General features: G+C 52.0%; 2 protein-coding genes across 2 annotated transcripts in view; one reads left to right on the top strand and one right to left on the bottom strand.

The window, feature by feature from the left end:
- GAS6 (growth arrest specific 6) overlaps positions 1 to 2,671 on the top strand; it is a 42,043-nt gene extending 39,372 nt beyond the window's left edge. The window contains exons 14-15 of the mRNA XM_019742102.3: positions 880 to 1,108; positions 2,115 to 2,671. Coding sequence (XP_019597661.1) covers positions 880 to 1,108; positions 2,115 to 2,269 — 384 coding nt within the window. The 3' untranslated portion in view covers positions 2,270 to 2,671. The remainder of the gene's footprint in view (positions 1 to 879; positions 1,109 to 2,114) is intronic.
- An 8,053-nt stretch (positions 2,672 to 10,724) lies between these two features.
- The window catches only part of TMEM255B (transmembrane protein 255B), a 35,846-nt gene continuing 21,978 nt past the window's right edge, over positions 10,725 to 24,592 (bottom strand). Inside the window, exons 5-9 of the mRNA XM_019742041.3 lie at positions 24,210 to 24,290; positions 21,260 to 21,345; positions 19,524 to 19,683; positions 15,626 to 15,769; positions 10,725 to 11,460 (exon numbers count right to left, since the gene is read on the bottom strand). Coding sequence (XP_019597600.3) covers positions 11,293 to 11,460; positions 15,626 to 15,769; positions 19,524 to 19,683; positions 21,260 to 21,345; positions 24,210 to 24,290 — 639 coding nt within the window. The 3' untranslated portion in view covers positions 10,725 to 11,292. The remainder of the gene's footprint in view (positions 11,461 to 15,625; positions 15,770 to 19,523; positions 19,684 to 21,259; positions 21,346 to 24,209; positions 24,291 to 24,592) is intronic.

Here is a 24,592-nt window from a genome sequence, read left to right on the forward strand (position 1 = left end):
AAAGGCGATTGAGCTCCTCTGTTAAGCAGGACGAGGCAATAACAGATTCAGGTGGCACCCAGACCCACTCCACCACCGAGGCACGGGCCACACACTGTCTAGGGCCATCTTCACTTCAGTCCCCAGCATTTGGAATGAAAACCTCTGGTGACCACCCAGGCAGGGAGAGCGACGGAGGAGAGGACAGTGGCTGTGCTGTCAAGTTTCTGTTGTGGGTTCTCCAAGCGTGTTTCTGGCCCGAGTTCATCATGTTGTTTCTGCTCTGACATCGGAGTGTGATGCTGGCCCATGTTATAGAGTGTGTTTCTGTGCTGTGTTGTTGGAGTGTGTTCTGCCCAGCAGGAGCGCCCTGGGCTGCAGGGCCCAGCAGCCTGCTGGGAGGTTTGTCTGCTACCCTCCCTTGCTGCTCTGTGGCAGTGGCTTCATGTGGCAGTTTCATGTGGGAAAGTGTCCATGTCTTGTGTTCCTGGTCACAGGCACACTAATGGCTTCTAGTCAGTTTCTGTTTCGGCCAGTGCACATCCGTCTGTATGACTGGAATATGTGGTTCCCCTGCTGACTCCCGGCCTGAGCTGAGCTGGTGTTGCTTTATCTGTTCATCCTCTGACATGGTGGAGGGGGCCCTGGAGGCCTCTTAGCTGGCTCCCTTGCTTCACACATGTAGAAAATTAGTCCCACACCAGCAAGCTGAGGAGCACACAATCTGGCCTCCTGAGCCCTGGCACACTTCCTGGCAGTAGGAGACCCTCGCCCCAAGGCGGGCTCGGAGTGTGGGGGAGACCCGAAGTCCTCTAGCCCAGGACAGGACATGAAAGGGTCCAAGTTTTGGGGCTGCGCAGCCCCCACCCCTGCATGCTTAGGTGTGCTTCTCCCCTACAGCTGGTCGTCTTGGCCGTAGAGAACGTCGCCCTGGCCCTGATGGAGATCAAGGTCTGTGACGGCCAGGAGCATGTGGTGACCATCTCTGTGAAGAAGGGCGGGGCCACCCTGGCAGTCGATGGCACCAAGGGACAGAGCGAAGTGAGCCCTGCGGAGCTACAGGAGAGTCTGGCCATCCTCGGGAGGCACCTGCAGGGCTCTGTGCTTACCTACGTCGGGGGGCTGCCAGGTAGGGCTCCCTGTGGGCTACACACTCAGAGGGTAGAGGCACCAGCTGTGCTGACCATCCCCCAACTCGCTCACCCCAAACTAAACCTAGGCATTTCTGTACTGAGATGGACTTTCTGTTTTAAAGGAAGAGAAAATACAGATAGGTTTATTGGCTGGTATTGTGATGCCTTCATTTTCAATGCCAGCTTAGCAGCTTATCGGTGAGTCTGAGAACATGATCACTGGAGACAAGCGTTGGCCTGAACCGGCCCTGCCTCCCTGCGTCCTCCGGGAGCAACTACCTAGCATGCATCACACAGTGACTCTGGCCAAGGCCCGTGGGCTGGGTCAGCTGACCAAGGGCCATGCCCCAGTGCCCCAGGCTTGCCTTCTCCCTGAAACCAGGTGTCCAGCTGCTGTGGCAGTAGCCAGCAGCCCCGCCTGTGTCCAGGAAGGGCCAGCGAATGGCTGCCTCCTACAGACTGAGCAGATGGAGTGTGCTTTCCCATGTTGCCTCTGGCCATGAGCCGAGCGATCAGGACAAAGTGGTAAAAAGGCAGACGGAAGCCGGCTGCTTATGTAAGCCAGGCTGTTTGCGTCCATTGCTCAGCGCAGGTTTTCACTTGCTGCAGATAGCAAGATTTCTGTCTTGGCTACCAGACACAAACTCCATTTAGTTCTAATAAACAAAGCTTTGAAGAGGGTGAGAGAGGGCCGGCAAGCCCTGCAGCATGAATGATTCATTTGGGCCAAGAAGATAATATTTATTTAACTGATTTGACTATCTGTGTGTATGTCCTGGAGGGTTAAAGGGGAGGATGGTGTCTTGCCAAAGCCTGATGGGCAGATGTTTAGTGCTTGCCTGCGGGCCTGTAGCCAAGCTGGGATGGCAATATCCTGGAAGGAAAGGAAACAGTGCCCTTGGGTAGCAAGCCCAGGGCTCGGTGTGGGCACCGCAGCGGGGGACGCAGAGTGCAGGGAGCTGAGCCTTCTAAGACGGTGTTTGTTCTTTCCCTGCTGCCCAGATGTGCCGGTGGCCTCCGCACCAGTCACGGCCTTCTACCACGGTTGCATGACGCTGGAGGTCAACCAGAAGGCGCTGGACCTGGACGAGGCCTCTCACAAACACAGCGACATCACATCACACTCCTGCCCCCGTGTCGGGCAGGCCGGCCCCTAGACTGACCACTGCTGCAGGATGAGAAGCCACAAAGCACTCCTCACGCTTTCTTTTCAAAACAGGGAAGGGAAGGCATCAGCCACCCCAGCTCGCCTTGTGTGAGCAGCTCCCCAAAACACTGACTGCGCGCGAGCTGAGTTTCCTTCGAGATCTTTTCTTTGCCTTGTAATATATGTGTAAATAGTGGAGAGGACTAATGTTAACGACCCAGAAGCACTCCCCCCACCCCTCCAAAGCGTCCTGCGTGAAGCTGGGCTCCAAGGAGCCAACAGGAGGGTGGAGGCAGGAGGTCTGCACATGCCAGAGCGGACCCAGGAAAATAATTCTGTTATTTTTATTACCACATGCTTCTTTCTGACCTAAAACTATGGAAAAATAAAATATTTACAGAAACCTTTTTAACTCTGTGTGGGCAGGCTCTGCTGCTTGCATCTTTAGCACTCAGCAGCTTGGGGTAAAAGGACAGAAGAAAGCCTTGGTGCCGTTGGTCGGCAGCCTCGGGAGGCCTTGTACACGACCGTGACTTTTGCTAATGCTGACCCTGCGCAGAGCTGGCCAGTCTGTAAAAGAGATAAGCCCACTTTACTCAGGAAGAGGCCCTCTAGAGCAGGGCAGCAGCGGTGGGTAAATGAAAGAGCGCAGGGTCAGTACCTGCTCATTTCTCTCTGGACAAACCCCTTCACCTCTCAGCTTCACCTTTTCTCGGAGAGGCTGTGAGCAGAGCTGACATGGCACTTGGTCTGGTGTCAAGTGCGCTGGCATCAGGAGACCTGGTTCTACTTGCAGCTCTCACTGTGCCAGGCTCCTGGTCTGTACCTGACGGGTGGTAGAGTAGACCATCCTCTGTAGAGTAGACACTGACAGGCGGCAAAAGTCACAGAGGCTTGTGGTCCTCAGGGGGATACCAAGACGAGGTCGGAAGCTACCGTGGGACACATCCATTCTGTGCCTGATGTGACTGCTGGGGACAGGGCGTGTGCCCACAGCCGGTGGGGCCATTGCAGCAGGCTTTCAAGCAGAGGGTCCCAGAGATGTTTCCCACCTCTGGTGGGGGTTGTATCTGATGACTGAATAGTTCCTGCAAGACAGATTCTTCTGAGGCAGTCGAGCAAGTTTCCGATGTGTTTACTTTTCAGATCTTATTCCTCAGGAGGCAGTGAAGTGTCCCGTAGCCCTGTCATTTCTCATCATGGAGTTCATTCCTAAAAGCCTCACTAACTAAGCACAGAATCAGGCAGTCTGGGTTTGGGTGTCTTCACGTCCTCCTGGCTGCTGAACGTGAGTGTATAAGTCACAACTTGAACCGGAGATGAGCAGGGTTTGGAAGGGAAGGTAAAAGCCTGAAGAATCTACCCACAGCTACATGAGGCGCACATGAAAAGCAAAGTGGGCCGTGGCACCACTGGAGAAAGAGAAATTCCCCTCTAGATTTCTAGAAAAGGGGCATGGCCTCGAGGACCGTACCAGAGGCCCCTGCCTGGCTGTTGCTGAGGTGGAATGACTCCAAATGCACCAGGTGGGAGGAGACATTGTCCCTCTTTACCTGGTGGATGGCACACCCTTGAAGGGATGGAGGTTCCCACGATACTGGGAGAAGCTGGAAATCACAGACACCCATCAGGAGGGATCCCCGCACCCCCGGCCAAGCTCACTTCAGATGAATAAACAGGTGTGAAGATACAAAGATGAATAAACAGAAGGCGGAGGTGGTCAGGCCCCCTAAGTCACAGCAGGGCTAGCCAGAGTAACTGGGGTGAGCCCTACTGCGGGTGCATTCACCAATATGTTTGGGGCTCCTACTGCCCTGAACACACTCCTTTGCTCCCCAGCCCACCCCGCAATCCCATGTGTGTGTCAGGACACCCCCTCTGCCCAGCACACCATGGGGCATGGCACAGCTCCAACAGGCTATGCTGGCTGCGTCCTTTCTGTTGTTTTTTCTAAACCTTTGGCAACATCTGGATGGAAGTCCTGTTGACTCGGGACTTCAGAAAACTAGTCTAAGCGGTTCTTCAGGTAATTTTCCACATCAGCACAAGAGAAATAAGACGTTTGGAGAGCGCATGTCAGGCAGCCTCTGAGTCGCTCCAACCACATGTCCTCATGAAACATCCATCGCTAGCCAAGGTCCTGTGTGGAAGGACAGTCCTCACCCAGCCTCTTGGGTTTTCCCACTCTTGGTCTGTGACAGAGGTGGACACGTGCACCGGCTCACACTGTAAGTGGACCCCAAACTCAGGCTCCTTGTGCTGGCTCTGGGACAGGCAAGTGGCCTGGTTGGCTGGGCTGGTCAGGTCGGGGCTCAGAGCTGTCTGACGTAACGTCAGGCCATCCATGTGGGGCCTGACGGCCCAGTTCCTGGAAACCCTGGTGTTGAGCAGGAGGATCCAGGCAGGGATGCCCTCTGCTCAATGAGCAGGAGGTCTTACCCCAACTCTGATGCCCGTCCCTCCCTGCACCTCCAGCCGGCTGAGCACAGCTTTGAGAAGCGTGGGACGCACAGTGCCACCTTGCTGCTCACCAAGCTGGCCTCCTACAGCTGCAGGAACCCAAAGCCAGTGTGGGGGCCTGATCTGTTTCTCACCCTGTCACTGCAGCGTTTCCCGCAGTGCTCTCTGAGTTTTGTTCACTGTGGAGGCGGCTCTGGAATGTTCTTGTGGAATGCTCCCCTGGCCATCAAAAGTCTCTTCCAGCCAGCCTCAAGCCTCTCGAGAAGGCCAGGACGGCCAAAAGCAGGGAGGACACATGCTGAGCTCTGGGCTGAACAGTCGGTAAGCCTCACAGACACACATATCGGAGCCCAGCATCTTAAGGGCTTTCTCACCACCTTGGTTCATCTCCTGTCCAGGGAGAACTAGGCACACATCTGTTTCCTGGTGTGGTTTCCTTAGACTTCCACTTGGGTGCCAGAGGTTATTCTAACTATTGCCAAGAAAAAGCTTCTAGCAAGTACAGAGCCAAATGCTGCGATACATTTCCCAGCTGTGCCAGCCAGGTTGGTGTCCTCGCCGCTACCCAGGCCGGGCAGGGCTGGGCTGCAGAGGAGGCTGTGACAGATGGGAGTTCCATGTCTTCTGAGTCTGCTCAATGGAGGAGGAGCTGGGAGGACGTGGATGGAGTATGAACTGGATTATGCTGTTGACATATTTATGGTCTGAGTTGATTTCAGAGATTTTTTTCTAATAGAAGAGCTGTAATAATTTGTTGTTGTTGTTCTTTGTGTGTGTGTTTAGGACACTATTGATTGAGAATTCTTTTTTGTGTGGAGGGCTATTCTGTGCATTTAGGTCACTTAGTAGCATTCCTGCCATCTACTCATTAGATGCCAATAGTACACCATACCCACCCAACACACACATGCACTTATAACAATTAAAAATGTCTCGAGACATTGTCAGATGTCCCCTGGGCTCAAAATCATCACTGCATTAAAAAAAAAAGGAAATTTGACCCCTACCTCATATAAGGCAGAAAGTTAGCTCCAGGCAGAGTACATGTTAGGCAGAGTATAAGCCTAAAAGTAATCTATAAAGCATTTAGAAGATAATGTATAACTATAGCTTGTGGGCCCTGTGTGATCTAGCTTTGTTTTTGTTAATAAAGTTTTATTGGACACAGTCACACCCATTAATTTACTATTGTCTACAGCTTCTTTTATAGTAAAATGGCAGAGTTGAGTAGTTCCTACACACCTACCGGTCCTCAAAAAAACCTAAAATACTATCTAGCCCTTTACAGAAAAAGTTTGCTGACCCCCATGATACAAGAATGTTTTCATAACATAGGGTAGAGAAATATTTCTTAAATAAAACAAAATGTTCTAATGACAAAAGATTTTAAAATGGGCTATATTAAAATTGAGAACTTCAAGAAGAACAAAGTGGAGGATGCTACCTGACTTCACGACTTATTATAAAGCTACAGTAATCAATACAGCCTGGTACTGACAAAAGAGTAAACAAACAGATCAAGAATAGAAAGTTCAGAATAGACCCACGTAAATACAGTCAACTGCTCTTTGACAAAGGAGCAAAGGCAACACAATAGAGCAAAGACAGTCTTTTCAATAAACGGTGCCAGAACAACTGGATATCCACATGCAAAAAATGAATCTAGACACAGACCTTATACCTTTCATAAAAATTAACTCAAAATGGATCACAGACCTAAATATAAAGCACAAAACCAATAAAACTCCTAGAAGACAGCATATAAGAAAAATCTACATGACCTTGGATGTGGCGATGACTTTTTAGGTACATCACAGGCACAATCCATGAAAGAAAGACTCGATGAGCTGGACTTCGTTAAAGTTAAAACTGCTGCTCTGAAAAAGACACTGTCACGGGAATGAAAAGATAAGCCACAGACTGGGAGGAAATATTTGCAAAACACACATCTGATAAAGGACTGTTATCTAAACTGTACAAAGAACTTAAAACTCAAAAATAAGAAAGCAAACAACCCAATTAAAAAATGGGCCAAAGATTTTACCAGATACCTCACCAAAGAAGATATTGCAGATGACAAATAAGCACATAAAAAGATGCTCTGAATCATAAGTCATCAGGGAAATGCAAATTAAAACAATACGGAGATACCACTAAACACTGTAATGACCAAAATCCAGAACACCGACACCACCAAATGCTGCTGAGGAAGTGGAGCAGCAGGAACCTCATTCAGTGCGGATGGGGCTGCACAAAGGAACAGCCACTTTGGAGGACAGTTTGGTGGTTCCTGGCAAAACTAAACATACTCTTACCATATGATCCAGTAATCATGCTCCTTAGTGTTTACCCAAAGGAGTTGAAAAATTATGTCCACATAAACCTGCACATAGATGTTTATAGTAGCTTTATTCATAACTGTCCAAACTTGGAAGCAACCAAGATGTTTTTCAATAGGTGATGGATAAATAAACTGTGGTCCATCCAGACAATGGAATATTATTAGTACTAAAATTAAATGAGCTATCAAGCCATGAAAAGACTCGCGGAATCTTGGATGCATATAACTAAGTCAAAGAAGCCAATGTGGGGGCCGGCCCGGTGGCTCAGGCGGTTGGAGCTCCGAGCTCCTAACTCCAGGGGCTGCCAGTTCGATTCCCACATGGGCCAGTGGGCTCTCAACCACAATGTTGCCGGTTCAACTCCCGCAAGGGATGGTGGGCTCTGCCCCCGGCAACTAGTAACGGCAACTGGACCTGGAGCTGAGCTGCGCCTGCCACAACTAAGATTGAAAGGACAACAACTTGATTTGGGAAAAAAAAGTCCTGGAAGTACACACTGTTCCCCAATCAAGTCCTGTTCCCCTTCCCCAATGAAATCTTTAAGAAAAAAAAGAAGCCAATGTGAAAAGGCTACACACTGTATGATTTCTAACTATATGACATTCTGGAAAAAACAAAACTATAGAGACACTACAAAGATCAGTGGTTGTCAGGAGGTGGAGGGGGCATGAATAGCAGGAGCACAAAGTATTTTAAGGGCAGTGGAACTACTCTGTATGACACCACAATATACGGTCGTTATACATTTGTCGAAACCCACAGAGTGTACAACACCAAGAATGAACCCTAATGTAAACGATGAACTTTGGGTGATAACGATGTGACAATGTTGATTCATCAATTAAAAAGCTTTAGAAAATGGGTAAGGGAAATACATATATAACTGTTGCCACCTAAAAAGTCACTAATTGAGTGAGAACTCGGCCCCCTGGACTTTTTTCTCCCGTGAGTCAGAACAGATTGGTCCAGCATTTCCCCTAAAATTCAGAGGGCATCTCTGCCCCGCCACCTTTGTGTTTGCATCCCCATTACCAGCAGTGGCAGAGTCTGGCTGCAGAAGTTTGGGACAGGGCAGGAGTAGGGAGGGCAGGGCAGTGTTGGGTGACCACAGGCTGCTCAAGACCGGACTAAGGGTCATTTTTTATGGTGACAATGATGGTAACTATCTTGTTAGCTGAGCATGTGCTATACCCTGCCACTTCATAAATGCTTCACATGCATTCCTGTCACACCCCTTTTGCACTGAGATACAATTCACACACCATAATATTCACCCTTTAAGAGTATACAATTTGGTGGGTTTTAGCTAAGTCACAAGGTTGTGCAACCATCACCACTACCTAGTTCCAGAACATTTCCATCACACCACAAGGGAACCCTGTACCCATCAGTAGCCTCCAGCCCAGGTTCCCTGAGTGTGTACTGCAGTCTGCAATCAGGAATAAGGCAGGGTACACTCAGCAGAAGACCCACCCCGGGGTGGGGGGTGGGGGCGGGGTGTGTATGTGTGTGTGTGTGTGTGTGTGTGTGCGCCCATCAGAGCTGTGGGTCCTGTTGAGCCTCAAGACTCAGGCAGAGCCAGGCCAGGGTCCATCCCTGTGAGGCAAAGATTTTGGCAGAGATGGTCCCCGCCCCCCAGGGATGGTACCCAGAGTACAATGGAGTCTGGGTATGGCCAGGTGCTGTGTGCCAGGGGTAGAGGAGCTGTCCCTGAGGTCTGGGGGGCCAGGTGTGGGTACATGCAGTGTGCAGGGGGTGGGGGAGGTGTCCTAGGGACTGGGGACCAGGTGTGGGTACATGCAGTGTGCAGGGGGTGGCGGAGGTGTCCTAGGGACTGGCTGGGATTGGAGGGCAGTGTGGGAGCCACCTCCAGGCTGGAAGTGGAATTTATTCACATTCTTTGTGGTTGGGCAAGGGATAAAGACATTTTTGTGGGCAAGAGCAAAATTGTTGGCCTTGGAGCTTAATATTTTTTATCAGTCTTGGCTCTAGTCTAGATTAAAACACTTCGCAGGGTAGACAGAAGTGGGTTTGGTAACACTGGTGTGAATAGCCTGGGGAAATACTGACGCCACTGCATATGTCTCTGACCCTGGGTCATGTATGGAGGTCGAAGGTTGTCCCTGTGTTCTCTGGCACCCAGCTGCCTTCTGGGGATTGGTGGCCTGGGTCCAGTTGGCACAAACTTGCTGCCAGATCTGCAATTTGGCTTCTCTGCTGTTAGCACCCAGGGCACCCTGATGAGGCCCGATCCCCAGTCCTCAGGGGGATGGGCCTCTATCCCTTTCAGGCCCCGCAGGTGCTCTGAACGTGCTTGGGATTCATGCAGCCAACCTTTCTCCCCTGTGCAGGTGCTCTTGGAACAAGGAACCTACCAAAGATTCAACATCTTAGATTGCAAAGACCTCCTGATTTGGTTGAATAGTGTTGGTTCTTAAACTCCAGACAGAGGAGTGTTGCTCTTTGATGTACTTGCTGTGTGACCCCAGATGTGTCAGCCACATGGGGGGGGGGGGTAGCATGGCAGCTCTGCCAGCTTATTATTATTACTAATATTCAGACAGAGGCCAGGTCAGCGCTTCGTGCCTAGGGGCCCCCATTCTAGTTTCCACTCCCCAGATCCCTAATCAGATGGCCCGCTTCTGAGCTCTGACATTGCGTTAGTCTTCATGTGGCCACATTTCCTACTCTCCACAGTCTCAACTAATAAAAGGAACTTTCCTCTTAATGACAAATGCCTTCTTTCCCATTTAAAAACCCAGAGGGTGGGCACCTCCTGTCTTTGCAGCTAGGAAGTGGGGGACTACGTCCTGGTCCTGCCGAGGCCAGGCTGTGCTGGGCCACGATCAGATCAGCTTATCCTGGAAAAACTTGGGCACGAGAGTCTAAATGTAACAGCAGAGTAGTCATACTAACTCAAGACAGCTCACCACCCCGGTGACCAGGCCTTTTGCTTCCGGGTCCTTAATCAATAGCCTCTTCAAGATCAATTAGCCAGACTCCTGGGGCCTGCCTCACCCTGCGTTTGCTATATTCCACGTGTGTCGCTTCCTTATTTGCACATGTGTGTTTGCCTTTTTTAGAAGAAACTCTATGTGCTCAGAAAATTGAATGTGAGATATTTCTATACGGGGCTGAGAATCTTTTGTCTGTTAGACAGAACTGTATTCACAGCCAGCAGGGGGAGCAGGAGACTGTGTCTTAAAAAAAGCTCCTTTCCCTCCCTCTTTCCTCCTTCCCCTTCTCCTCCTTCCTATCTCTTTTCCTCAGTGATCTAGAACTGTTATCTAGGGCACTGGTCTGTCACTCAACACAGATCTGATCATCTACAAGGTCTGTGCTCACCTACTGTCTCAGGTGGGCACATATGGGGCCCTCGTTCAATAGCTACTGGTCTGTAATAGGCAGAGCTGCACCCCAGGCTGGGGCTGAAAGGCCTGAGAAGCTGTCCACTCCAGTGGCTACTTAGAGCAGAGACTGACTCTTAGCGGCAACCTCACGGGTGTCCTACGGAGCATACCACGTGGCCTCCAGAACACTTCATGAAGGACGACAGCTGGAAGCCAAGATGCCTTAAATAGGGAACACATAGCCTCAGGTAGCAACCCCTCTCCAGGTGTGATGGCGGATTTGGAAAAGACAACACACACACACAGACTGCAGTTAGCTCGCAGGCCTTGGAAGCAGCATTTTATATTTGAGCCAGAGCGTCTTTTTGTTCTGAGCAAATAAATGCCAGGAGAACACAGCACTGAGGGTGGAGACCCTACCCCTTCTTGGGGACACACATAAATATATAAACATTCAACACATTTCCTTTAAAAATGATCCTTACCAGTGGATACCCCTGGTCATATTCCCTTTGCAAAATGATAATACTAATAACTAACTAGGAGGAAATGAAACTTGGGTTTTTGTAAGCAATGACAGGACACCAGAGCAAGGAGGCTACAGGTAGATATTTTAGCTCCATTTGGTGTCTGGTTGAAATGCTGGGTGAGGAGCCAAGCAGAGGTGTCGCCCAGGCCTCGGTCACCTGGAGCTCTGTCCTTACCCCTGGTCCTGGCCTCTCCTTGCTATGGATGTGCCCAGGGAGGAAAGGAGGATACAGACTTCTGGAACATTCTCCTGATGTCTCTAGGAGGTTGGCCACAGAAGCAGGTTTTGTAGACGCTGCTTTGTTTTTTTAACAAGTAAAAAAAAAATATTTTTCAAATCTATCCCCTCTGTGTCATGGTGCGTAGGGGGGAGGCTTTTCCCCCGGGAGGAAAGGAGCTGGGGCATAGAGAGGTGGGGCATTGGGCGGAAGCCCGAAGCTGGAGCTGGACTGGGACGGAGGCTGTGCGTCCTCGGACAGAGAGAGGTCCGTGGAGGGCGAGGCTGGGAAGCTGCTGGACGGCTGCAATTGAACAGAAAAGGCTTCCTCAGTCAGGGGAGAGGGCTTGCCACATACACACAGTCCATGCGGAGAGCTCCTAAAAGGGCTCACCTGGGGCTCAGGCTACCCCCAAGACCTGAGTCACCCACCTAAGCAAGGCCCTTCTAGTGAGAAGGCTCCCTGATCAGAGCACATTCCCAGGGCAGCTGGAGGGAGGGCCCGTCCTGCCCAGCTGGAGCCTCCTTTGCACAAGCTGGGCTCCTACAGCAGTCTGTGGAAACACCCCTCTGTGGGAGTCTTCAGATTTCCCAGCCCCAGTCTCCTACTGTGCATGAGTCTTGACTTTCCAAGGGATGGCATTTTACCTGACACCGGGATGCACAGGAGGGTGGGCATATACAAGGAGGAGGCTGGCCAGCTTATTTGGGAGTCCCTGGGTTCACCCAATACTTCGTACTTTAAGGAAAAAAACCAAGAGCTCAGCATTTTCAACATAGTGTGATCATTAATTTTACGTGCCAGCTTGGCCAGGCCTCGGTGCCCAGATGTTTGGTCAAACATCAGTCTGGATGTTGCTGTGAAGGTATTTGGTAGATGTGATTAACACTGAATTCATTCGACTTTGAATAAAGCAGGTCACCTTCCATGATGTTGGTGGGCCTCATCCAATCAGTTGAAGGCCTCAAGAGGAAAAGACAGGTGCCTGGGCAAGAGGGGATTCTGCCTTTGGACTTCAAACAGCAAGATCCATTCTTTCCTGGGTCTCCAGCCTGCCATCCTGCCCTGCAGGTTTTGGACTCTCTCTCTTTATTTCTCTACCTATATATCTCTTTTATACTTATGTCTATGTCTGTATATGTGCATCCATCCTGTTGGTTCTGTTTCATTGGAGAACCCTGACTAATACACAGAATCAAGTCAAAGTGGTTCTGAGAAGGAAAATCTCGGGGCATGGCACAGATGTTAAATCAATAAAATTTCCAGTTTTTCCACCTGCCAACAAACCTCTTAAATTTTTTTCCTTAAGTTCTAAGGCTTGAAAACACCTACTTAAACCAATATTTTAATAAATTAAGCAAACACTCCCTTCTGTGAAATAACACAGGGTGAGCGTTTAAGGGCTTTATCTGCAGCCAGTGCTGTCTCATTCTTTTGCTCTCTGTGGCCAGGTGCCTGGGGCCCCAAGAGGCCAACCTATTTGCCATGCCTCTTCCTGGAGACTTCCCTACTGTGACCTCAGGATTCTGAAAAGAGAATGTCGTCCGGAGCAGTAACAGAAGCCAAAAATGTCACTCCGCTCAGGGTTGATGGCTTGGGCTCTCGGGACCTGACAGCCCAGGGCCCACGCCCACCTTTGTTTCTTTCTTTTTCTCAAACTTACAGTTCTTCTGACCACAGGGACAAAGGAAACCTCTAGAGAATGTTCTCTCATTTCTGCTGGGAGCTCCCAGATCCTACCAAGCATGTGTCTGCTCAGTTCTTCACTGGAAATGAACACCTGAGAGAACCACAGCACACACAACCCCAGACCACGGAGTAAACCACCAGGAACCACAGCGTAAACCACCAGGAACCATGGCGTAAACCACCAGGAACCACGGAGTAAACCACCAGGAACCACGGAGTAAACCACCAGGAACCACGGCGTAAACCACCAGGAACCACGGAATAAACCACCAGGAACCATGGAGTAAATCACCACGAACCACATCGTAAACCACCAGGAACCACGGAGTAAACCACCAGGAACCACAGCGTAAACCACCAGGAACCACGGAGTAAACCACCAGGAACCACGGAGTAAACCACCAGGAACCACGGAGTAAACCACCAGGAACCACGGAGTAAACCACCAGGAACCACGGAGTAAACCACCAGGAACCACGGAGTAAACCACCAGGAACCACGGAGTAACCATCAGGAACCACGGAATAAACCACCAGGAACCATGGAGTAAACCACCAGGAACCACGGAGTAAACCACCAGGAACCACGGAGTAAACCACCAGGAACCACGGAGTAACCACCAGGAACCACGGAATAAACCACCAGGAACCACACAGTAAACCACCAGGAACCACGGAGTAAACCACCACAAACCACACAGTAAACCACCAGGAATCACAGAGTAAAGCATCAGGAACCACACAATAAGCCACCATGGATCATGGATTAAACCGCCATGAAGCATGGAGTAACATACCAGAGTAAATTACCCTGACAGGCAGGGCCTCTCCAGGACAGGCTCTGCGGCCCACACAGGCACCCCCACCAGGGGAGTGGACGAGAAATCCGTTAGTTACAGGATGTGAACTCAATTTCTGCTTATGTCCTTGTTCATAAACACTCATCAATGCCAAGTTCTTCCCTGATTTTCCTGACCAAACAACTGTTGGAAGCAAGAAAGATGGATTCCCTTTAAGATTTTTCTCTTGGCCAACTACTCAGAACAGGCCCCCAACAGCTATCTCACTCCCTGCTATTATGTGGGAGTATTTTTTCTGCTTCTAATGACTTCAACAGAACACTTAAAGTATTCCCTTTCCCTCACGGTTGGTCAGCAGAAACAAGCATCAATTCTGGTGTTTTTCTCTTAAGGAAACACATGAAGCCTCATTGATTTGTCCTCTCCTCAAAATCTGATTATTGATGTATATGTAGTTATGCTCCACATGAGCTGGCAATAAAAGCTGATGAGGCTACTGGGAGGAAATCACAGGCCTCTCCCGGAAGGTAAAGAGGGGGCAGCTGCTGTTTGTGAAGAGCCAGAGGTCCCTGAAGGTGAACGAGGATGGAATATGATACCGGAATAAAGCGAATCCACTCATCAGCACCATGTTTTACGGACGGGAGACCATCTGCCCACATCCTACACTCCTACAAAGATCACCTCTGTCTCCTAAGGAAACATGTCATACCTGCAAGAGCAGGGCGCCCGCCCAGCGCCCCCAAATCAGGCTCCAGACTTATCAAGAGCCCCACCCTACAGGACCAGTTATCTGGTGCTGGTTCCTTCAATTGACATAGGAAGCTGTGTGACTTCATAACAAATGATCAGGGTCTGACCCCCCCCCCCAACCCCACCCCTGTTTATCCACAGCCATCCCCCTCTGCCCAAGCACAGAAACACAATTCCTCACATATTTTAATACTGTCGCTTCCTAGAACTTGTTGGCGCTTGGTGTAACCATTAACAAAGGCACAAGAATGTGTACTGAGTCCATCTGGCTGCCCCATCCCAAAATGGAAGCCTAGTTAAGTTGTCTGGACCAGTGGTTCTCACCTTTGCTCCCTGAAGACAGTGGGCAACATCTGGATACATTTGTTGGTTGTCACAACAGGGTTGTACTGGCAGCTGGTGGGTGAGGGCCAGGGACACCACCTGACATCCTACAGCGCACAGGGCAGCCCCACCCTACAGAGCCCCTGGCCCGCATATCCACAGCGCCACAGCTGAGGGCGCCTGGTCTGGAGTCCATAAGGGGACAGATTTTCAGGGTCTATTTAAACCATGGCATAGACAGAAGCTTCCTAGCATATAAACAGGGACAAGCCAAAACCATGAATGGAAATGGAAGGACAAAGCAAATGCCCTCTAAACAAGGTTTCGCCCCACCAAATATCCGTCTTCCTACAACAGCCCCCAAGACCGATAGCATTATACAAGGTGAATCTGTTAACACAAAATCGCCACTTTTGGGGGTCACGTGTGGTTGGGTACTGGCAAATGCATATGGCTCCAGCTCAACACCTTTGTATGTTGACAGGATCCAGGCGCGTGCGGTATGTTCCCACTCACTCTGGCCTGGATTTTGCAGCAAACTTTTGTTGGACAAGATTATGGATTAGAAACGGGTAGAGGCCCAAAGGACACCAATGGCTGAGTCGCTAAGGCCATGCGGAACAAAGGATGCCCAAAATGCCAAACGGGGCCATTGAGCATCTGTGTGAGAGGCCCATGTACAGAATGACCCAGCACATCTCCCCTCAGATGGTCCCCAACACCCTTCCCAGTCCACGCAGGCTCCGCCACCAATTACCTACATCAGGAGAGGGGACGCGCTAGGTCAACCCTCTCTTTCCTCAACCCAAGCCCCCCTCCGAGTCCCATCCCACCAGTGCTGCCTTGCGTGACTGCTGTCCGTGATGTGAGCACACAGCCTTCGGCAGGTGACGCTTGGCCTACCTGGAGAGGCAGAGGGTAGGGCGAGCAGGTGGGGAGGGTTGCGGGTGCCGGGCCAAAGCCCGCGTAGGCCAGGATGTGATGAGCAGGGTTGTAGAGGATCTGAGGTGGCGCAGACGTCCCGTAGGCCAGCTGGGACAGAGGGACCTGCCACAGAGAATGGAGACATGTCAGCTGGCCCTCCCAAAGGCTGGCACCCTCAGTCTCGAGCTGTCCCTCCGGGGAGACCTGTCCTCAAGCCTTCAAAAAGGTGGAGTCCATCCTTCTCCTGAATCTGCCAGTGGGAGGTGCTGAGTCCTCAGAGCAATAGTTCTCAGAGCAGAACTAAACATCTGAAAACAGGGCTTCTTTTTGCTTTTTATTTTCTTTGTTTGTCCCAGAGGCCCACCCTGATGTCAGGTTAGGCCCAGGCTCTCTGATGCTTTTTGAAAAAGCAAGGAAACCACCAGTCCCTCTCGAGGCACCTCCCAACACCGCAGCTTCAGCCACCGCGGGTGGACTGACACCACACGTGCTCTCACACCTGCTCAGCTATGTGTGCTTCCCACAGGTGCCTCCCCAGGGGCTTCTGCAGAAATGAAAATAAAACCGAAGTATTCCCAACTCCTCAGCGCGTGTGCTTTGTTAGCTCGCTTAGAGGCTATAATTCTCGAAAAGAGGATATGGGCCTGATTCCCAGCCACCTTCTCATCCCCCAGACAAGACAGACCACAGGATGGACCCCTCCCAGAGGGAGACCAGTTGCTCACATGGGGTGCTCAAGGGATTCCCAGACCAGAAGTGTGTCCCTCCCTAAGAGGACAGAACCTGGACCCCACCTGACACCTGTAGGGCAGACACTGCCATGACAGAGAGAAGCTGGGACAGCAGAGGTGGGTTTTCTGAAAACTCGTCACTACCCAGTGAAGGTCCCGAGGAGTGGTGGTGGGAGAGAAGGGAAGGCCGTAACCTGGAAGCAGGCCCCAGAACTTCAGGGCAATGCTAACCAGCCAGGGAGGGCACAGGCCGGGAGGAGATGGCAGTGGGAGCCGAGAACTCACCCAGAGCTGCCTCTGCCTGCTTGCCACCTGACAGCCGAGGGGAGACATCAGGGTCTGTGCCTGGGTTCTCACTGCCCTACCTCGCCCAGGGCCCACCTTCTGCACATCCCGAGCTCCAACACCCCCTCCACCACCCCCACCCCAAAATGCAGGCATCCCCCGGGAAGGAGCATGGATTAAACAATAACAGTTATTATTCTCCTGCCAGGCCCAGCCCTGTGCTCTTGCAGCAGGAGTTCAGCACAAATCTGCTGCACACTGTTGAATCTGTTTCATGAGTTAGACTCAGAGAAGCGAATGGGGCAGCCCGAAAACAGGGAGACAGACGGAAATCTCAGGGCAGGGCCCGCACTCCCAGCTGCCTTGATGCCATATTCATGAACAAACACTGTGGAGAGCCTACTGCGGGAGCCAGGAGGGTCTAACCGCTATCCTGGCACAGCTGGAACTGGGCCCCACAGAGGGGTTGGGGGGGCATCCTGGCCGGAGGGAACAGCTGCAGCTAGAGGCCTGGGGCCTTGAGCCAAGCAGGAGTGGTAAAGGTTGAGGGCTGAGGGTCACAGAGGACCTCGTGGGCCGGAGAGAAGCCTGCCTGGCCTTGCTCAGCATTTGTGCCATTTCAGGGTTTGGGGAGGATCAGGCAGGGTGGGGAGTCTCCCATGAGGGAGCTAAACATTTTGGCAGGGCTGTTCCAGTCTGGAGAACTGACAGTCACTCTGTCTGTGGGGGGCACTGCAAAGCCTCGCCTGACGTTGGCCCCTATCTGCCTGGTCTTGTCCTGACTGCTTGTCCACATTTCTTGCCCTTGAGCATGACCATGTGAGTAACCATGAGGAGACCCCAGCGGGGCCAGCAGGACTGTCCACCTGCATTTCTCAATGTGCCTGAGGCTCATTGTAGACCCTTCCTCACTAAACTGGGTTTAAATGACTGTGTATGTAAATGTTGCCTTGTTACCGAGACACCGGCCTCAGGAGACTCTGTGCAGACCCTGGAGACACCTCACAGCCCGCCTGCTGGGTACATGAGATACCCCTATGGCACCCACCTCGTGGCAAGCATCTGGCAGCCTGCATATGAAGCCCTCATACGCCGAGAGGGCACACACAGCTTTCAGCTGGTTAATGAAGGGCCTTCATTTCTTAAATTTTTAAATTATAAAATCCATTAAACTTATAGGAGTATCTACTTGGTGGGTGTAAAATTTTAAGGGATCACCTTTCTTGCTTCTTACAACACCCCAGAGCTTTGGCTTTGAGAAAGAAAATTGTCTAGAGCAGAGTTTAGACACAACTCTAGTCTGGCATGACCAGTGGCTCTTCTGGGCCATCACTACGTTCCCAATAGAACTCCCCAGCAATTTTATTATAAACTCTAATGAACAAAAGAGCCCCTTCTGGAAAACCCACTGGGCTGACTGCTGTCCCAACAACCTTCACCCAGACCTGCAGGGACAACAGAACTCTAACTAGACACATTGGGTAACCAATCTCCAATCTAACCTTGCTCTTCTCCTAGAAAAGCTGCCAAGAGAGCAAAATGAACAGGCTACAGCAGAAAAAGACCCTAGACTGAGGATTTTCACAGAAGGCACCCGTGGGCCCTCTGTGGACCCCAGGCAGCCTGACCTGGGAGACCTGTTAACGCCCACTGCAGACTTTGCTGAAGGCCTGGTGATGGCGACTTTCATCCTTGAAGGATGCTTGTCTTGTATGAGTTTGGACATCTTGTGACCAAGGTCTGAACTTGGAGAGGCCATCTGCACCTTCTAGGGTGGCAGCCAGGAGAAGGTTTGGTTCCTAGGGCATACCAGGATCTCCCACGGTATTTCAGGTTTTATCTAGGGAAACAAAACCTTCAAGACAATCACAGAACTCAGGAGGGCTCCAGACTAAGCTACTAAAAATGGTCAATGACCAAAGTCTCCAGAGTAGCTGGGTAGCAAGAGATCACTCAGGAAGAGTTTTAGCTGCAACGGCTGGTTTGGGTTTGGCCCACAGGGGACTTGTCTGCATATGTTAGGACTGGCCTTCGAGCTAGAATCGGGTAATGGGTGGGTGGCTCCTGTCTCGGAGCTGTCCTGTGCCCGCCTTGATGTCTGATGATGACACCCGGGGTTGCCCCTTGGCCTGTGGCAGCACCCTGTGGATGAAGGAGGCTTGCAGCAAATGTACTATCTGTGCCCTGCGTGAGCCGATCTAGTGTGGAACAAAGCAGTTCCACAGGGAGAGAACAGAAGGGGGGCTCTTCCCAGGCCAGCCCCATCTGTGAGGTGTTTTCCTGTGAAAAGAGCCATGTTGAGGGCACTGCCTCACAGAAGGACTCAGATAAAGCAGCCTTCACCGCACGGCCCCTGCGGTCACTGCCCCTTCCTGGAGCCGCTGACACTTGAGGCCCAAACTCTAAAGCACCTGTTCTGCAGGGTTCTCATATTAGAATCTCCTCCAAGGTTAGGAAAATGCAGACGCCAGCTACCCCCGCCCCCCATCCCCAGATCTACCAAATCAGAGGCTCCATGTACAGTTGGGGTGAGAAGTGGTAGGACAGACACATCAGAGCGTAAAGTTCTGGTCCTCCCTCTCTGTAGCTGAACTTCCATTTCCTACATGGGATCGTGGAGCACAAGCCTCCGAGGGAGGAGGAGAGGAAAGTGTGTGAACAGGACCTGTTTCCAGAAATGACCAGTGAAGGCTTGTTGTCATTATCACATATAATGGTGATAATGCTTCTCAGGAGCCTGTTTCCCCATTTGCGCAGGAGGATAATGAAACCCCTCTTGCCTGCCTCAGAGAACATGGGCCCCGAAGCCCTGCTCCGCCTGCAGTGCTGTCACTGCTCCGCACCCGAGTGGCACTACTCACCATGTCCTTGAAAGCGCCCAGGACGGCTGCTGTGACAATGCCCAGGAGCAGGCCCAGGACGTTCAGGACGGTGGAGGCCCAGAGCAGGCGGTGGAGGTGGAGCACGTCCCGACAGCTGCTCACACCCACAAACTCGTAGTACGTGGGCGAGTACTCAGTGCTGCACATGGGGAGGGAACAACAACGTCACCTGTGAGGAGGTGAGCAGGGCTGGCACCAGATACACTGAAGCCAGACAAGCTGCGGTCTTTGCACGAAGGCCCTGAGGGGCCTGTTGGCTATGGCAGGAAGAGGCATCACCCCGCTGTACCCTGAGGCCCTGGCAGCAAGGCTGTCCCCAGAAGGTTAAGCAACCGCAGGAGTGTGGAAAAGGAGCCCAGGCCTTGGAGCAGGGAGGACAGAACCATCATCGTGCCCCCTCCCCAAACACTGGCCCTGCAGAGGGCAACGGGGCTCCAGCTGAGTTACCCTCAGAGCAGGCAGGGCATAAAGGCTGGCAGCTGAGTTCTGCCAACCTGGCCACCCTGGCAGAGGGGGTTCATCCTGGCCCTCACGACATGGACTGAGGTGGTCTATGCAGGGCCTTGGACCGCAGCATTGTGGCTGTGGGCCCGCAGCCTGAGTTGCAAGAATCTGCGAGGGCAGCCACCATAATCCACACACATGCTGCTCCTCCGTTTTGTCTTGGAAATAAGAAGGGACCCTCTTCTTGGGGGACAGGGTGCAGCCTAAACCCCTGGATTTTTCAACAACTCAGGGGAGGGTTCCCCAAGAGGCAAACACTAAACTTCCCACTGGCTTTAATGTAGGTGTTCAAGCTATTAATACAAAATATAAAAGACAATGGGGGGAGGGTTCCATTCTGCAAGAAAGGGGCTTGGAACTTGCACTGAGTTCTCACAGCAAGAAAAATGCTGAACAGACTGAAAATATCAACAACTCTTCTTGCATCATAAGAGGAGAGGATGGAGGACAAATTGCTGTCCCCCAGATGGGAGACAGACTCCAGCCCTGCTTAGTAAGTACCTGGAGCAGAGACTCAAGAGCAGGAACACCATGGGACTGAGGGCTAGAGTTAGAAAACTGACCTGTGGTGGACAAACTGCTGTGGGCAAGTCTGAGCATTAAAACCTGCAGGAGGGCAGTCATGGGGCCCTCACAATATTATGAGATTCACCTCAGGAGCTCAACCAGGTTCTCACACTAAACACCAGAGAAAAGTGCCCTCGGGCTTCCCGCAGAGGCAGGAAAAGGACCCATGCGGAAACAATCAGAGCCTTGGTTCTCAACCAGCCCCGTCCTCAGGAGAAACTAGTCAACCAGAGCCTAACCAGCTGGGGTATTATCAAGGGACATGCCCAGCTCCAGCCCGGCTTAGCCCTCTGTCCCAGCGAAGGGGGGAGAAGAACCTGAGAACCGCTGGTTCACAGTGCAGTCACAGGCTCACTGATAGAGACACAATCCCGGGGCTTACAGAATGCTGCCCCTCCCCCACAGCTCACCACTTCACTGCACCTCAGCTTCTCATCTGTGAAACAGAGCCCATGCCCTTTCCTCACATACATGTCTGAGGACTACAGGAGATGACACAGGTGCTCTGTCCAAGGACAGGGAGGACGAGAGCAGAGGGGAGGAGGGCGGGACGGCAGGAGGGGCTGCCAGAGGAAATGTCCAAGTGCGTAGGGGTCTTGACCCTCATCGGGCACCCTCCCCTGCCCCACACCCACCTCACTCACCTCTGGCAGTTGTAGAGGTCACAGCAGTAGCACGTGTTGCTCTTCACCTTCAGCTGGCACTTGCCATTCAGGGAGTGACAAGTGACCTGCAAACAGAGAGACCTTGTCAGTTCTCAAGGACCTGTCCCCCACGTGCTCACTCTTTCTCACCCCAGAGTGGGCAGGGCTGCCTCCTTGAGAGGCAGAACCCAGCCACTGTGCCCTCGTCAGTCAGGCAGCTCACCTTTATGAGCCCACGCTTCCTTTCCTCACCCTCCCCTCCCTTCCCCAGGCCAGGTGCAGCAGGGCCCTGCCCTACAGGGGGCGTTAGAAGACCAGGCTCAGCCCTGCCAGGGGATCCATGCGACAACAGCTGCTGGACAAGGAGAGGATTCTGGGTACCATGCCTCCAGGCAGAGACCCCTCCAGGTGAAGATTTGTCCAGATGGGGACCCGCCCAGGTGGGGATTCCTCCAGGCAGGGACCCCTCCAGGGTAGAATAGGTGAGGACTCCTTGAGATGGGAATCCCTTCAGGTAGGACTCCTCCAGGTGAAGACAGGCAGGGACACCTCCCGGCAGGGACAGGTGAGGCCTCCTCCAAGTGGGACCCCTCCAGGCGGGGACTTGTCCAGGTGGGGATAGGTGGAAGCTCCTCCTCATGGGCCCCCCCAGGGGGACCCTTTCCTGAGCACACAGCGGACGGCTCCCAGTAGCCTGATCTGGCCAGGGTGGCCCCTACCTAAGCCACACGGAGGCCTCCCCTCAGGCAGCAAATGTCTGGAAGATATTTAATGTTAAAGGAGCAAGATTGGGGCAAGAACTCGTGATTTCTTCCTTCCCTCAGCGCTGTTTCATGTGGGGGTATGAACCGTGCCACCTACATTTGGGCAGTAAGTGGGGCATCGACCATCCTGACTTCGGAAGGAGGACAGGGACGTTTGGCGAGAAGAAGGACCTTCCAAGGGAGGATCGTGCACCAAGTGATGGGCAGGGATTCGAGCAGATTCTCCAAGCTCCCTCTCTCTCTCTCTGTAAGATCTGAGGGCACTGGGAGAGGCAGAGACCCAGGCACACCAGAGGTCCTAGAGCCTCCCTGGGGCCCTGGTGGGTCGGGAAGCTTTGGAGATCTTGGCCCTTCTTCAAGCGGCCCATTGGACTTGTGGCCTTTTATTCAAGGTTCGTGGTTAACTTCTAGAAATCATGCAAATTGGCAATGAGACACTCTAGAGTGCTTGAGAAGGGTAGTAGAAAGATTAATTTGGAAATGGTATGGGAAACAGTCCCGAAGGGGCAGAGACCAGAGACAGGCCAGTGGGAGTCATGAAAGTAGCCCCAGTGTGACTGAGACCCAGAAGGGGACCGGGGCTGGGAGGCATCACAGGTGAGAAGTGGAGGACTGATGAGACGATAGTCAACGGCAGGCACGGGACAGGGGGAAGGAGAGCAATATGTGGCTCGGAGCCCAGACACCAGCTCATGGGAAGGTCAGAGCTACAGGATGGGGAGCTGGAGGTGAAAAGGCCTAACCGTCACCCTAGATGGTCTCTGATGGGAGTTGTTCCCTCCTTGAAAGTGTAAAGAGCAGGGTCAGAGGAGGGTCAGCCATGAGGGGCCTGGAGCCAAGCCCAGTCCACTGTCTGTTTTCTAGGTGAGACTGCATGGCCGCACGCATCCGTTTATGCATTGCCCGTGGCTACTCTGGCACTGGCGAGACAGAGTTGAACAGCAGGGACAAAGACCATCTAGCCTGTAAATCCCAGGATATTACTGACCCTTTACAGAGAAAGTTGCTGGCCCCTGTTTTGAGCTGTGTGGGCAGCTTCAGCCCCCAAATCGTCAAGGAGCTTTTAAATCCCCATGTCCACTGAACCCCCTCCCTAGAGTGGGGCCCACCATCAGGATTTGCTCAAGCTGCGGGGCTGATTCCGACTGGCAGCAGGGTTGGGAACCCCCGGAGAAGAGATGGAGCTGGGGCAGCCCCGCACGTGGGCTTGTCCTCAGAAAGCCTGGAAAACAGGGTCAGGAGAGGGGCCCTACTTTTCTATGATCCCAGGAAGGAAGGAAGAAGCAGCATTAGGGCCTGTGGAGGTGCCGGGGGAGCATATGGAGGGCCTGGAGAACCCGTGACCCCCCTAAACAGACAAGTCCCCAGGGCTGCCTCCAGCCAGAAGAAGGGCCACGAGGGCTGGGACCAACCTTTGGAGAAAAAATGTGCAACCTCCCTTGGGGAGGGGCCGCAGGGCGCCTCTGGCTACTCAGTGCCCCATGCCACAGCACTCAGAATGCTCCTTCTCTCTTCATGGCGCACCCCAACAACCATGTAGGGCATTAACCATGGCATTTGCTCTCCGATGTTCTCCCAGCTACTCCTCTCTGTCTTCCCTCCTTCTCTGACATTTGCATGCAGTTTGAGAGGCCCTGTTGAGTTAAACCAGCAAATCTACTCAGAGCTGGAGTGAAACGGCCAGACAAAGGGAGCTATGTGCCCGCCTGGGATGGTCTAAGAGCAAATGGCATGCCATGGAGCAATTTGTTACTCCAGGCATTTCATAGAGCTAGAAATAGAAATGAAATCACCCTGCACATGTCCTTGGCCCGGGGACAGTCGGTGAGTGTCTTGACCAATGAAAATGCAGTATCTTAGCTTTTTATTACAATGATTAAGTCAATAAAAAGTGTTCATCAGAGAAACTGCACTGAACTGGACAAGTGAATTCTAGGACAGTTGTGTGTCCAAGAAGACAAGTCAGCCACTGTAATTCCAAAATAAATATGACACATTAAGATATCAAATCTAGGTCAAAACAAAGAATAAGCTACAAATGCCTCACCACGGCACAGAGGGAAGACATGATGGGAAGAACTGTCAGAATCCAAACATTCAGATTTTGACTAGGGACACAGAAAACTTTATAGGATCCACAGATGAGCAGAGTGAAATCAGACACATCCACCAGGGCTCTTGCTTACCTCCGTCTGGTAGACATCGTGCAAGTATCCCACACCACTGGAGTAAAACTGGCATCTTCCCGAGGTGAGGGGCCTTGTTTCCTAGAGACAAACACAAATAGAACGGTACAGTTTCATATCCAAATCAGGAGTGGCCAGAGGCAATTGCAGACCTGTCTTCCATGGGCTCTGAGCCCAGAGGAGCAATGCCAAAGCCAACTAGAATCTGCCAGATGGATAACACGAAGCAGGAAATACCATAGCTCGTTCCAGAACAGCCTGGCCCCTGCAGCCAGGAGGCAGGCAAGTAGAATGCCCCAGGGGAACAGGCACCCTGTCCTTGAAAACTGGGCAGACACATCTTCTCCCATTGGTCATCACAGGGCAGCAGAAGGGAGGGGGTT

Source organism: Rhinolophus sinicus, chromosome 16, assembly GCF_057876585.1.
Source record: "Rhinolophus sinicus isolate RSI-liver-muscle chromosome 16, RSI-T2T, whole genome shotgun sequence".
Lineage (NCBI taxonomy): Eukaryota > Metazoa > Chordata > Mammalia > Chiroptera > Rhinolophidae > Rhinolophus > Rhinolophus sinicus.